The sequence below is a fragment of the Pyrgilauda ruficollis genome, unplaced genomic scaffold (assembly GCF_017590135.1).
Source record: "Pyrgilauda ruficollis isolate IOZ18807 unplaced genomic scaffold, ASM1759013v1 scaffold55, whole genome shotgun sequence".
Lineage (NCBI taxonomy): Eukaryota > Metazoa > Chordata > Aves > Passeriformes > Passeridae > Pyrgilauda > Pyrgilauda ruficollis.
The window spans coordinates 3,769,001-3,784,363 of NW_024527155.1; the positions used below are offsets into that span (position 1 = coordinate 3,769,001).

At 37.9% G+C, this 15,363-nt stretch overlaps 1 protein-coding gene across 1 annotated transcript in view; it reads right to left on the bottom strand.

Annotated features, from left to right (window-relative positions):
* Nucleotides 1-4,302: 4,302 nt before the first annotated feature.
* USH1C (USH1 protein network component harmonin) overlaps nucleotides 4,303-15,363 on the bottom strand; it is a 44,172-nt gene continuing 33,111 nt past the window's right edge. The window contains exons 16-21 of the mRNA XM_041481317.1: nucleotides 8,248-8,289; nucleotides 7,883-7,936; nucleotides 7,647-7,746; nucleotides 6,113-6,222; nucleotides 5,353-5,408; nucleotides 4,303-4,416 (exon numbers count right to left, since the gene is read on the bottom strand). Of these exons, the coding sequence (XP_041337251.1) occupies nucleotides 4,317-4,416; nucleotides 5,353-5,408; nucleotides 6,113-6,222; nucleotides 7,647-7,746; nucleotides 7,883-7,936; nucleotides 8,248-8,289 (462 nt within the window). The 3' untranslated portion in view covers nucleotides 4,303-4,316. The remainder of the gene's footprint in view (nucleotides 4,417-5,352; nucleotides 5,409-6,112; nucleotides 6,223-7,646; nucleotides 7,747-7,882; nucleotides 7,937-8,247; nucleotides 8,290-15,363) is intronic.

Below are 15,363 nucleotides of genomic sequence, written 5' to 3' on the forward strand. Positions count from 1 at the left end.
GAATTCCACAGCAGCTATCCAAAATCTGATCACACTTTATCAGGGTCAACATACAGCTGAAGCAAACAGGAGGATGTTTATCAACTATTGCATATCAAGCTCCTTACAATCAGATCCTTTGACACAAAGCCATGATTTTTCACTCTTTTTTTTTTTTATGGTGAGAGGGATTATAAGAAATTATATATATTCCAAAGTTATGTCTCATATTTGTGAAGTGCTGAGATTATTTGTACATATGTGCTCCTCAGATTAAGTTGATTAAAAAAAAAACCCTTACTAGTTTATGTATATGCATACACCCCTCCTTGTGTTGCACATTTGTTTGTGAATAGATCATTTTTTAAAAAACCCTAGTTTCTCTGAAATGTATGCACAATTTCTAAAAGATGCCATGGCCACATAATAAATAGTAGCTAAATTACAAATTAGCAGAATGGCAGTAATAAATAGATCAAAGACCTCCCTGTGCTAATATCCATATGAGGAATAAACCATGGTATTTCCTATCCTGTAATGCATGCCGTGGTTCTGATCCATAGGTCTCGCATGTTTTGCCTGCACAAAGGCACGCACAGGCTCACAGAGCAATGTGAAAGTCACAAGTCTCTAGTGTAATTCATGCTCCAGTTCAGCAGCTGTGGGGGGTTTGCTGAAGACAACGTGGCCAAGAAATTCCTGAGAGAATAAGAATGGTTGTTAACAGTTCTGAGAAAGTCTTCCTCTGGGTTATTATCCCATAGAGAGAGATAGCGCGGTTTGGCGGTCTTAAGCAAACAAACAGCTCTGAGAAACTACACATATTCCCTCTGAGATTACAGCAAATGAAAAACAAAAAACCAACCTCTCTTAAAAGTGGTTTGAAGCATTCGTGATACTGTCAGTGAAGTACTTGGGCTTCTTCCTGCTTTGTGCATCAGGTCACAGTTTCCATACTCCCAAAGGAAACAGCATTGGCTGAGCAAGAGAAAGTCCCATTTACTCTTACTGTTGTCTTTTCAAAGCTGGCCTTGTTGAACAGGGCTGAGGCACAAGCACATTTAATAACTGACAGCCACCAAAGAACAATGCAGTAGCACCTCAAAATGGGCACTCCTGTTTAAATTACTTACACCTGGGACACTGCTTACACACATTAAAGTAACTGAAGGAAAAGTTGCCTGAAAAATGTATTTTCTTGTAGCATTTTCTAACCCCTTGAGCTAGCTGGCAAATGAAAGATGGGATGCATTTCTAGGGCACTGGAAGTCAGAAATACAGTAAAAAACTACCTGGCTAACAGCTTAAGACAATTTTAAGATTTCAGAAGTGACAGGCTCCTTTCTCCTGACACTACCTACTTACATTGCCTAAAGCACTACAGGTTAAACTCTCAAAGAAACACTTTCTTAATATACCTGGAGTACTGAGCTTGAACTATTTCCTCAACTGCCTCTCATGCATTTTAAGCTGTATCCAAGCAAATCAAGTTAACACGGTAGATGGGGAGAAGAAACATAGTTCTGTGACTAAGAAGCAAGGCTACAACTCAACTGCCGGTACTCCCACAGATTTCCCAGCTCAGTCTTCTGTGCTCCTTCTGTCTCTGAAAAAATAACACCAATAGAAATAGTTCTAATATCTAACCTCTACATTTTTTTTCTGTTATGTTTCTTAGTGTGCTGAGACAGTGTTTAGCACAATCAAACACTGAAGTTTTTTTACTGGTGCATTAGTGTGGCTCTCTATTTGCTGGTACCAAACATCCAAACAGCCCTTGGGAGAGCATTGGATAGCACCACTCATCTCTCTGATGCATTGTCATATGGTCCAGATGGCTGCAGTATGTAGGCAACTGGGAACCAAAGCAGCAGGAGGAGTACATCCTGCTGCAATTTCCTTCTGGTGCTGATCTTGATGCATTCAGCATTTAGATTAGTTTGTGGTTAGGAAGTCCACAGGCCTGGGCGGCCTAAGACCTAGCAAAAAAATACACTGTAGCTTGCCAGTATGAAATGACCGGATTTTCCCCCAAAAACTCTGTAAAGGTTACTGCAGCTCAGCCAAGGGAAAATTCCCTCCTGTGCAGAGTAAATTATGAGTTCCACAAGGGTGGCAATCTCTTCCAAGTGGGTCTGTTATTGAAGAAAAACTCAGAACTCTCTGTACTTTAGCAGACTAACTATTACTATGATGTACAAACCCAGAGAAAAATAGGAAACTAGACTTCTTCCATTTGGCAAATGCAATTTTATTTCTAGATTAGTTGTGAGAATTAAACATTTTAAATATTCTAACATATATACCTGCCACACACATTAACTGGCATACTGGAAGAATACTACAAATAAAGTCAACATAAGTAAGCATCTGCATATAAGTACAGAGTTCTCAGGAACGTAATTGTTATTTTTATGTGCTGGAAAAGAGGAGGGCTTCCAAACCTTAAAAAGGCAAGACTTCAGTGGGAATTTGATATTCCAATGAACTGTCTCTCAGTAGAACAGGTGAGAAAAATCTAAACACAGCATGAAAAACAGAACACAAACTGGAAGGTACAAGAAAGGAAAAAGACAATGACATTTCTTACGAGGTATCTCTGTAATATAATTACTAAATCTACAACTTGCAATAATACTTGAAACCAAGCTAGTATCAATTTTATGGTCTTGAGGAATTTACTCAAATCTAAGGCACAGAGTCACCAAGAGCAGAAAGTTACACTTGGTGGCTTCCTGCACAGTTTAGTCACATATATAGGCTCACTGAGAACAAAGTACAAAACAGCAGACTGTGAATCACACCCAAATTTCCCACCCATGACTATATGAGGGAGGAATTTTTGCCAATACAAATACTTGGGAATAGGGATGTGACTGCACATAATGATTTTATCTGAGCTACTTGCTAGTTATTTACGCTGCTGGTACAGAAGATGCTCTATACTCTATGAGCAACACAATCAAAATTATTTCATTATAATGCACGCATTTCTGGTATTCCCAGTTCTTTCACCAGCAGGGTTTTTATGGTCAAAAAACCCTTACAACTGAGACACAAAAACGGACATTAAGAGAGCTACAAGAATGAGAACAGAAGTTACCTGTGTACTTTCCCATTTTCCCATGAAAATCACTATCTAGGAAGTAAAAATATAATTATTTTCACACCCAAACTGGCCTGTGAACGTGTATTCACAAGTGTTGCATGTGGGAACAGACGTGTTCTATCTTCATTTGTCATTTTAGAGTCTATTTCCAGGAAAACTGAAAGATTATTTGCAAAATTTGGCCCCTCAAAATAGCAAAAAGAGATCGAGTGCTCACAGTCTGAACTATGCTGGTCAGCAGTTCTTTTCAATCATTCTGCAAAAGAAGTTTTGCTGTATGTCTGTAGAATGACAATAAATTATTCAAACTATCTGAAGAATCTGATGTCTCTAGTTCAATTTACAGGTCAGTCAATAAAGATACATTTCACGTAGTTACTGATTTCCTGTTAATTTACTGAGCAGCAGGTTTCTGCTGAGAAGAGACTCCATTTCAAGAGTTGTAGTCTTCCTTAAAAAAATGTCCTGGGGGAAAAAAAAAGATAGTGAGAAACATGTTGTTAGCTCTCATGCAACTTCTAATCTTTCTAGTGAGCACAGTTTTTAAACTGGATCTTAAGTAGTTTTGATTTGTATTATAAGTAATAATTGAGAAGACCCACATGCAGCAAGAAATCTTACCTTGGTAGTTCTAGAGATCTTTGACTGTACTTACAGTGATTACAGCCACAGAGAAACCATACAGAGTAAACTGAATCTCAGAGACAAGGATAATTTCAGAACAAACCCATTCTACAGGTATATGACAAAATAATAGAGACAAACTTCACTGAAATCAAACACTCATGAATACTTGTTTACAGGCACACTGTGAATAATCCAAATGGAAACTTGTTCTTTGGACAAGCCTTCACAAGAAAATAATTTATAGTTGCTTATATACTGATGAACTCACAAAGCCACAGCAGTGGTCCACAGATAAGGAAAAAACCTTAGGTTAATCCTACTTGTTTAGAAAGGGCCTATTTATTTAATAGTCTGGCAGGTGGTAAACCAATTCTGCAGAGGATCTCTGAGGGACTTTATGAAGTAGAAACTAAATACTTATGTTTTAATAGCACAGGCATGGCAAAAGCCCAAAGAACACTCCAGCTCCAGCATGCCAGGAACAAAAGCAAGGATGGCAAGCAATGCACAGGCAAGCTCATGCTGAAAAAATAACACAGCCTCACAATGGCCAGTCATGTTAAGCCACGTGTGCTATTCACCATGAGGGACACTGCAGTGGTTACAGCTGCAGGAGATATCCTTGTCTGTACACAGGTGCACTGCCTTCAAAAACCTTTCTGTGTGTGTTGGGACTGACTGCTGATGAGGGAATGGTAGGGCTAAATATACAAAATAAAAATACAAAAATAAGTTATTTCCTTGCCCATTAGTTTATGCACAGGCATTAAAACAAAATTTCACATTAATCTACAGTTGGCGTTAGGCAGTAAAACTGATTCACAGCAAGTAATACTCCAGTACTCTGCATAGAGCAAGAGCCCAGGTTAACAGTGACTACAAAACCTTGCTCTGCCATCTTACTTGGTAGTAAGGATATCTTCAAATCTCCTTCAATCGAACTAGAAAACATGGGTCTCACTCTTGAAACTGTTTGTCCAAAGTAAAACAAGCTGTATGACTTGATACCGCTATCATACTTGTGGCTGTAGATTCTTCTATTTCACACCTGTGCTGATTATCTTTAAAACAAGGATGCTGTGAGCATTGGCAAGACACCCAAATCCCTTAATCTGTTTTGAAAATAGCTTGCTTAGACAAGAAAAATAACTGCAATCTAATTAAAAAAAAAACCAAAAAAATAAAAAAACAAAAACAACAAAAAAAAAAACCCAAAAAACCAAAACCAAACCAAACAATAGAATTAAACGTCTGGTTGTGATGCAGAATGTTTACAGGAATTTGTTTCCCTAAGTTTTCCCTAAGTTATGATCTATGGGAATATAGTAAATGACTCAGACTGAAGTTAAGTGTAACTTCTAAAAAAAACCCCAAACCCTAAATCCTCAAACTTTAAACTGAAAGTATGAGTGTGTAGTCACGTACAACCAATTCTGAGAATCACAATTTTGCACTCTGGGAACCACTGCTGTAATGCATGACAGCTACTTATAACTATCAAATTAGCAATCATGTAATGCAGGAGGTTATATAGTCCATAAGAAGAAGAAGATACTTGAAAAATGTGTGACAAAAAAAGCAAACTGGCTATTGTTACTCAGCTTTTAATCCCCAGAGAAAAAAGCTTATGCACTTACATTTCATCATCGTATTCTTTTGGAGGTGATGCTGCAATGACTAAGTCAATCCAATCCTGAAAAAGAAGAGCAGAGGCAAACATCTGCTGCTAAATACTGCTTTTAGAGGTGGCCAGTGGACCACCATGGAATGTAAGATGGAGAATCTGGGAGGTAATCTATTCCTGGAAAACCACAGGGAGAAGGAGCAAGGTTTCTATTAAAAACTTCTATAGGAAGACCATTTAATGATTGAGCTGTTTGACTTATAGTTTGAAATTAAAGAAAGATCTACTGTTGCAACAAGATTAAAAAAAAAAAAGTTATTCTAAGAGTCATCCTGTACTGGTCCTCTGAGCAATGAGAACAGTTCTTACTGTGCAAACACTCGCTGTAGCTGAAGAGCAATGATGCTTGTACATCAAGAACTCAAAGGTAAGCTATTATCAGAAAATTCCCATCAGCTTGAAAGTAATTTTCAATATCCAAGAGTGATTCTACATGTAAATGTACTATAAACACTCAGAATGTAATGTGTTTAATACCAATCTTGACATGTGGCTAAATGCCATGAAATTTCCCAATAATTACACACATGGTTTTTAGAGGTGCTACATACCAGCATCTTCTGCAGATTTTAGCTTACTTTGGGTGTACCTGATGTACCCGCTACTTTTGATGTTTGTAACCTTGTTTGTGTTGACATGACAAAGTCAAGATAGAGAAGGAGCTCTCATATGAGCTCTGTAGGTAGAATGAAGTAGTATTCCAGGTTACTTACCCCACCCATGTTCCAAGCTTTTGCTAGAGTTGCCTGTGCTTCTGCCAGCTTGCTGTCAATTAATATCTTGCCATTTACAGCCAGTATTTCATCCCCTTTCACTATGCCTCCTGGGGAAAAGACAAAACAAAATTCTAGGAGCCTTTTCTATTTACAGCCAGTATTTCATCCCCTTTCACTATGCCTCCTGGGGAAAAGACAAATGTGCCAGATACACATAAGCAAAACAAAATTCTAGGAGCCTTTTCAGTGCCATATTTATGCAGTACTGACTAAAATGAAAAGTGTTCTCACTGGATGTGAAGGTCTGCACTAAAAATGGTAGGAAGTTTGCTACAGGCAAACACAAAAGGATTTTTAAGCATGGCAAAGACAAACTAATTTCTTATTGATCATGACCAGTAAGAAACTAGTTCAATGTGATTTTCTACAGTTTGCCTGTTTGCATAATCCAGCTATACAGCTTAAAAACTGTGAGTGACTATAGAATGTTACTACTATGCCCCATCCCCTGGGGAAGTGTTCAAGGCCAGGTAGGCTGGGGCTTTTGAGCAACCTGGTCTAGGGTAGGGTGTCCCGGCCCATGTCAGGGGCTTGGAATGAGAGTGATCTGTAAGGTCTCTTCCAACACAGAAAAATTCCATTATTCTATAAAAATGGCAAAAGTAATTAAATTCCTGAAGGAATTACGTGCCATTTCTCAAGAGTTTGCATGACGGTCATTTCTTTGCAAGTATATGTGCAGTGTTTGCTCCTTAGAACTTATTTTGACTTGCTGGTCTGGAATGAAGCACAACCAGTTAACTGGAACTGGATTTGAAGAGGATGGTAAGAGGACAGCCTTAGTTATGAGAGATCCCAAAAAGAGTGAAGGGCCAAAAAGAGCGCTGAGGAGATCAAATAACTGAAATGTTTTCACTTGAACTTAGGTGCAGGCTGGGACAAGGACCGCAGACAGTGTAAGGGAATACTGCCCTCTCTGCTGACCTGGTCATCACAAGAGTTCTCAAGAAAAGGATGGCAGATACTTCCCACCAGGTGCAAAGCCCAGATGTGTTGGTGAGCATGTTCTTGTGCCTTCGAGAGCTAAGCTTCAGAGGCCCTGGCCATTAGTTGCATTTTAGGAGTTGGGTTTTAGTTGGTTTTTAACAGCCAGCTGCTTAACTAGACAAATTACTATTTAAAGTAGCATAAAGAACAAAACTAAGCAGCGTAGTGTAGCTATGGTCAGGTAATTGCTTTGCATGTGGAAGTATTACAAATGTCATTGCTTGGAAATTGTGAAATAACAGAGAACACATTCTTTGACTAAAGAATACACCAGAGAATCAGGTGTTGGTTTTTATAAATTTTACATAATTATTAATTTAATTTAAGCAGCACATGTGGGCTGCCCTTAAACTTAAGACAAAACTTGGGTCCTTGGGCAATCTAAGTGAGCCTTTCAGTACCAGGCTATGAAGTCAGCCAACCATTCTCAGCCAGTGTAAGGAAACACTTTTCAACAGCATTCAAATTCCCCATTGTTGCTCACCATGTTTGTCTGCAGCACCGTCCTCGTAGATAGCAGACACAACTATCTTTCCAATTGGAGAATCAATTCCTCCCTCAACTGCAAGGTCCAGTGATCCTTCCTATGAAAAGAACAGTTCTAGATCAGAAAAATCTGTTAATTTTTGCCATGAACAGGTGCTTAATCTTTCCTTCTTCCCAGTACATAAAATGCTTACATGAATCTTTTAAATATCAATCAACCAACAAAGTAATTACCTTTTTTATTCGTAATAGCCGTACATCTTTTCCTATAATCTGGTCTGGGGTAAACTGTGGAAAGATATAATGATTAATCATTTCCACTTTGAAAACACAAAACAATTAGGCTGAACTATGTAATTTTTGGGGGAAAAGGGACCTTTCCCCCCTCTAAAATAGTGTAAGAGGGAGACCAGAACACCACATCACATTTTCCTGTAAGAACACTCCTGTTCAACATGACCAGAAAAGACAAATACACAAGACCCAGAAAAGCAACAAGCAAGAATCTTACCTACTCCCAGCCCTCAAAATCAAGGATTTAGCTTTTTTCAAAAGTATTTCATATTAAACAATGAGGCATGTTTAAAGTCTCTCCTTACCATTGAATATGGATCAAAATCTTCCACATACTTCTGGAAGCCCTGAGAATAAAATGATATTTAATTGAAAAACCAGCAATTCACTCACACACTTTAACACACAAATTCCCTCTTATTTATTAGTGAGAGTACATGTAATTCTGTAAGCTATGAAAGAAGACAGAAACTGAAGAAAAGCCCAGAGAGACAGCAAAGAGTCCATCCTGACAGTCAGAAGACATTTCAAAACCTCATGACAGATCAATAATTTGAGTTGGTCATACAATGGAGCATTTCTGAGGAAGAGTTTGCCACCTGTCAGCTCCATAGCTCCTCTCTACACCTGACAGAACAGAAACAAATCTTGAAAGCACCATAGGCAGATATGTTCTGCCACACTGTTTGGAGCATTTCTTGGGATTATCAATATTACGTTGGATGGTAACAGGTAAAAATGACAGGTTCCAATTCACCTGTCAGCAGCACTACCCCACACTGTCTGGGTTTTAGGATTCTTTTTTAGCCCCCTTCTCTCCCTCTTGATGTGGAGTTTCAGGGAGTTGGCTCCATACCACAAGCAAATGCAGGACAAAAATTTGTTAGACAATTTGCAGGACAACAATATGATTTTTGTTTTCATACGGTTCTGTGGAGGACTTAAAAGTGTTGTCAGGGAATGTCTGAAATGCAGAAGATAATGCCGCAGTTAGGCACAGCAGGATTTTTAAGCTTTGAGAGGACCCACAAAACATAGTGCTTAACCCCTGTCAGACCAAGACTGCAGGGAAAAGCAGGAGTTACCTTTTCTGCAAGGATGGGAGTTCCTGCACCAGCAATCAGGAGTCAGTGGTGTTTGAGTGCAGTTTCTGGAGGAGGATTAGTAGCTACTGGGTGAGACTGTATGGCCAGCGCTGGGGATTTATGAAAGCTCTGCACCTACCCAGCATGCTAAAGTAAGGACTTCAGAACTTAAGAAAATCTTTACTGAGGCACCTAGCTCCCACTCTTGTGGCCTCAAGCTGCAACAATCTGGTGACAGGGGAACACAGAACCACACAACCCTTTGCAGACACAGCAGGCAAGCCAATACCTTACACAGACCAGTGGTTCAAGCTTGATATATTCATTATTGCCTCTTTTCTACTGGATCTATTTGACAGCAAAGATTATTCCACTGTCAGAGTCACCTAAGTATTCTTCCACTTGTAAACCAAACACACAACTTAAGATTCCTGTGGTGTATTTCAGAGCTGGCTGTTAAATGGCAAAGTTGCAGCAGAAAGTACAAATGCCTCCTCCGCTATACTCTTTATCACCTCCTTTGGTTGCCTAATTTTGATGTGACTATGAACCTTCTGGGTTCTGATCTCAGCCATAACAGAACTGCCTTACATTAAGTTTGTTACACTGCATTACATTTGTTAACCAGATAAATGGGAATTTCATGACAGACATTGGCAAGGGCAGAATTTTGTCCTGGGGGAAAAGCTTCAATCAATCATTCATTATTTTACAAGGTGTATTAATATTATGAACCATTTAACTAAAACTGTAAGAGAAACATTTTACAATGAAAGCTACCAAAAAAATTAATACTTTGAATAATTGAATTAATACTGCCTTTTGGAATCGTGGCTAAAGTAGATATCTATGGGTTTAGAGAGTAATTTAGAGAAAAGAACTCCAATCTCAGCCAAGTCACTAAGTCATTATGTAATCTGAAGGAAGTCAGTGAACTCTTTGTCCCAGGTTGTCCTCATGAAAAACAGATGTTGCCCTTGAAGGAAGCTTCCCTGGGAAAATAGTCTTTAAACAGGAAAAAAACCCCAAAAAGCTCCACAAAAACAAACACACACATCAAAAAACATCACAAAAAAACCCCAATCTGCAAGCAAAAGTCATAGAAACATAGGATATGTTGAGTTGGAAGGAACCCACAAGGATCACCAAGTCCAACTCCTGGCCTGCACAGAGTGACACCATGCACCTAAGGGCACTGTCCAAACACTTCTTGAGCTGTCAGGCTGGTGCCTCTGGGAGCCTCTTCCAGTGCCCAACCACCCTGTTGGTGAAAAACCATTTCCTAATATTCAGCCTAAACTGTTCTCCCCTTGGGTTCATGTCACTATGTATCAGAGATATGATCTGGATCCTATAATGTACAAATATTGCTAAGACAGAAAGAAGACATTACTGAACTGTAGTAAATCTTCCCTGAAATGGACACCACAAATTCAGAGATCAGAGAGTGCACCCCATATCCAAGCAGGGATGAATGAACCAAGGAACAGCAAGTGGAAAGCACAGTCCTAAGCCTACCCTCCCACCACTCAGGACGTTTCAGGTGAAAGAGTTAAGAGCATTCAAATCCCTTCTTGACTTACAAAACATTCAGAGGACTGATCATAAGCTGAAAATGGAGCACTAAAATATTTGATTGCACTGAAACAACTCTCTGTCTGGACTTCCAGGTGAAAGCTGAAGTTACTATCTGAAGAAAAAACAACCTCCAAAACACAAGCACTTATACTAATGATACTGCTTCGCTGGTTTCTAACAACAATAGTCAAGAGCAATTGAGACCAGAAATAACAACAACAAACCCCAAACGAACAAACAAAACCCAAGCAACAACAACAACAAATAACTGAAAGAGAAACTCATGACCAGTAATAACAAACTTTTCAAAAAACCACCTCTTTTGAGGACACAATTGTTTTATATTCAGAGCATAATGGCATTTACTGGCAAATAAATCATCTCAAAGCTTGATCTTTTTCAGTCAGTTATCCCTTCCAGATACAGATTGAAACTGATTAAAAGAAGAAAAAGTTATTATGAATCTTAATGTTTTACTGCTCAAAATCTCACACTCTGAGCTCACTCCTGTGTGCCAACTTTTCAGGTAATGTCAATGCATCTAACTTAGCTTGCACTACCAAAGGGGTTTTGTACAGAAACCGGCACATTTTACAGCAGTGGAGAAGTTTAGCATAAAATTCACTTCTTCAAGGAGCCATCTATTGAACCACCAGCTAACCAAAGATGAAGAGATGAAAACGTCATCATTATGACAGAGGAAAGCAACAAAAGTAAAAATGCAGCAGGAAAATCCTACACAATACAGGAAGGCTGAATGAACAAGGCTTTCCACCACCAGTTCCTGTAACTTCCTACCAGTAACTATGCTATGATGATAGCTCTATTTGTTAATCTGATAAAGTATTTTATCACTGAAAGCATTGCAGCTCGACTCTAAAAGAAACAAGGAAATCTTAGGAATATCAGTATCAGATTGGTTATTAGTATTCAACTATCTTAAAGGTTGCACTTGACCATATAGGAAATTACAGATGGTTCAGCCTGAAGGTTTATTCTCATTCTTCTGCCTAGCCTTGCTGGAGCCACAGGCACACACTTAAAGCTTACACAGACTAGCAGTTCTCATGCACTAGGGCTGTCTTGCATCTTCTGTTTTAGAAACTGAGCAACAGAATTAGAAAGGAAAGTTTTAAATCTATGATCAGTCAAACAAGGAGTACCACACAAAACATGGAAAATGTTATTTTACTTGTTTTTTGTTAGATCTAAATGATGAATTGTAAACCACCATCCTTTTAAACATCTCTTGTGGCTGCAAAAGAAAGAAAATTGCCAAATCAGGTGTTAACTTTTTGCTGTAAATAAGTATCACCTACTCATAAATTATCTAACTGCTTATTTTGCTCTCCTAGGGACTGAATCACACTTGGACTTGTTAGTGCTTGTTCCCTGTGTAATTTCAAAATGAGAGAACACACAGAGTGAAATAGTACTGAATGCAAAGTGGAAAGAATTCTAGAGAAGCTACATAAATAATGCACATTTCCATACCACAAGATTTCTTAAAAATATTTTCCATTACTGCTTTTACAACTCAGTTCTACAAAACAGTGCTTGGGTCTCTCATCCATTATAGATGAGAAAAAAAAAATTGCAAAAAACCTCTAACCCTAAACATGGACAAAATGGTAGACAATAATTTCCAAAGTATTGAAAAGTCATGGTAAAAATATGTTTATGCATTTAAGGTTTTCTTTCCTTCCAAGGATTTCCTATACTGAAGAGGTGAATTCTATTATTAAATTGATATGATTTTATTGTGTTTGGCTTCAAGGTCTTAAATTCCATATTCATTCTGTTTTTCTGTCACTTCCACTATTCTGACAAAATGGTATGCAGTAGTTTGGAATCACTTAAAATACAGAATATCTTCTTAGTCTTCAAAAATTTTCAAAAATGAAATGGGCTAACCCCCATATTATTATAGAAAACACTACTGACAGTTCCCCAGCCTCTGCTGAAAACAAATGTAGCAAATCAGACAATGTATTTGAGTTTTCTGAAACAAGAAAAACTTTCTACAGACCAAAGTCTAGCATCTACCTTTTCAAATTCAATTTGCTTTGAAACCAATTACTACATATCAGTTTTACTAATGTTCCTCTCAGTGTCCTGTAGTCCTACCATTACTTGGAAAAATATATTCCAGAGTTAATAAAATGTGATTTATGTTTAGTTAATACAAACTATAAGTTTTTGTCTTGGAGGACTTATGGGCAAGTTTGGAAAGATTTTCCACAAATCTCTTTAGAACCTCTCTAAAAAAAAATTATATATTTTCAACATGTTTTGGTATGGCTATAAACAATACTAACTGAAATTTCCAATCCTCCCCAATCTTGCCACAAGGTATCTAAGCACCTGTCTTGACTTCAGTCCTGCAGAACCAGGCTTCAAATCTTGCAAATTGGAGGAAAGCTTAAATATTATCTTTGCTTTTCAGAAATTATTCCTCCGGCTACAAACGAGTAAGGGAGGAAAAATCTTTTATAGCAGCAAGTGCAGCAGAGCCTTGTAACTCACACAACAGGATGTTTTTGATAGATGGGAGAACAGAGACTTAGGTTCATGGCAGTTTTTCATCCATGACAATCTCACCACTAAATCATAACAGTCCCCTCCTGTTCTCTGAGCCAAAATTTAATTGGCTTTGCCATGAGTGTATTCCAGTTCACTCTAGTATAGCTCACCCTGATTTTGACTCAGAGCAGCCCTCAGCATTCAAGGCCACATTTCCCTATCTATAAGTGAAAAACAATTTCATTTTCATCAGCTGTTAAAAGACCTGGTAATTCTGACCTAAATTTGATTAATAAAATTACTTAAGTCACAACAGAGACTATATGGTCCAACTACCTTCCAGGTGACAGGAGACTTCTACCCATTCTTGCATGCCTATTTTATTCTTAAGCACACACTTTTTTCATCTTACTAGCCAGTTGCTTGACTATAGGCCAACTGGATTAGCTGCTTGAATCAAATAAATCCATCAATCTCAGTTTCTTGAGCTTGGGACTCAGGAAAGTTCAAGTGGGGTAAAAACAAGGCAGAAAAAGTGGTGTGCATTATGTCAAATTAAGACACAAAAGCTGGAGTTTCATGAGGTGTGTGAAATCTAGGAAGATGAGAAACAAGAAACCAGACAGCAAATGGTGTGTTGTCTTTGGTGATGCTCTCTTCCACTAAGAGAAGTGGAACTAGTCCTGTATCTGAACAATAAACTTCAACACACAGGCACAAACCCACACATAGCAACCAATGAAACCCCACTCCCTTTTTGCATGAGATCTAATTACAGTTCTTACAGACCTCTGGAGACAGGCAGGCATTGTCTTGTTTGGTTTGCCATACACTGGCCTTTTGTTTTTTTAACTAATAGGAGTAATCTCCCTCTTCGGTATCCATGCTGGTTTTACTTCACATACCACTTTTGGCTTCATTGCAGTGAGGATGAATAAATACCCTTTACTGCAGAAAGTCATCAATGGAAGTAAGAGGTATAAGGTCTACCAAACCAATTTATACACTGATCTTTCAAAGTCCTATCAGAATATTGCTCCCAAGGAAATTTTGATCTTCCAACTAATATAAAGCAGTTTGGGAAGGAAGATGATTGAATCTGAAAGATTTTAGCAGACTTGTGATTTGGAAAATGTGCATGCATGCATAACAAATCATAAGACATTTCCCATGGAGGTGGATCTTGTTGCCAGTTTTTTAAAATAATTGTATATAGTCAGCCTTTTAAAATTTGTACCAAGACCGTTTGATCACACATAAGGGTATTATTCATTTTGCAAATTAGTTCACATATATGCACTTTTTCAAGAGCTAAATGATATTAACTGCAGATTATGACTTTGTTCATTCCTGCCCAAAGGGATTTCATATTGCTTAGAGATGTTAAATTACTGAACACAATCAAAATGAGAGCTCCAACTGAAGGAAACATCTCCACTGGAGGGATCTGAATTTATTTTTAGCTCATGTGCCTGCCTTTTTTTAAGGAACTTATTAAAACTGCTTCCAATTACTATTCAATTCATTTATAATGTAGAATCTTCAAGATGACTCTGGCTGTGTGTGAAAAGTGGTTACTAAGTATCACTTAAATTTGTTCCAAGTGTAACAGGGGAAAATAAAGAAGCAAGAGTATCTAAATTATTAAAGCTAAAAATGACAAAGAAATCCATCATGTTTTAATGAAACACGGCTAGGAATATTGTGCGCATAACTTACTGCCAGAAATAGCTTTTAATTAAATAAATACAACACAAATTTGATGGATTTTCTATCACTTACTGTCTTACAAATGCATATATACATGTATCCACACACATGCATGCAACAAACACAGAACTCTGACACAAACAGCTTAAGTCATGATGACCCTCAAAAATAAACACTACCAACTAGTTCACCAGCTATTTTAGTTGAATTTCAAGGACTGTCAGCTGGGAGTTATCACCTGTCTGAACAATATTTCTCCTTTTTTTTTGCTCAGTAAGCCTTGGCTCACTTCCCTCATAAACTATGATTCCCAAGGATGCTACATGGTTGGTCCTAAAATGTTTAGCCTCTGACTTCTGACTTTCCCCTTCACTTGCATTTGAAACAGAAATGGAAAAAATATAAGAAAAATAAGCTGATTGTGAGTGAATTTTGCAGGAACTCTGAATGACTAGTATATTAGAGTTTGATATAATGACACACTTTTTTCCCCTCTGGAAATTAAAAGATATATTTAAATTTTAT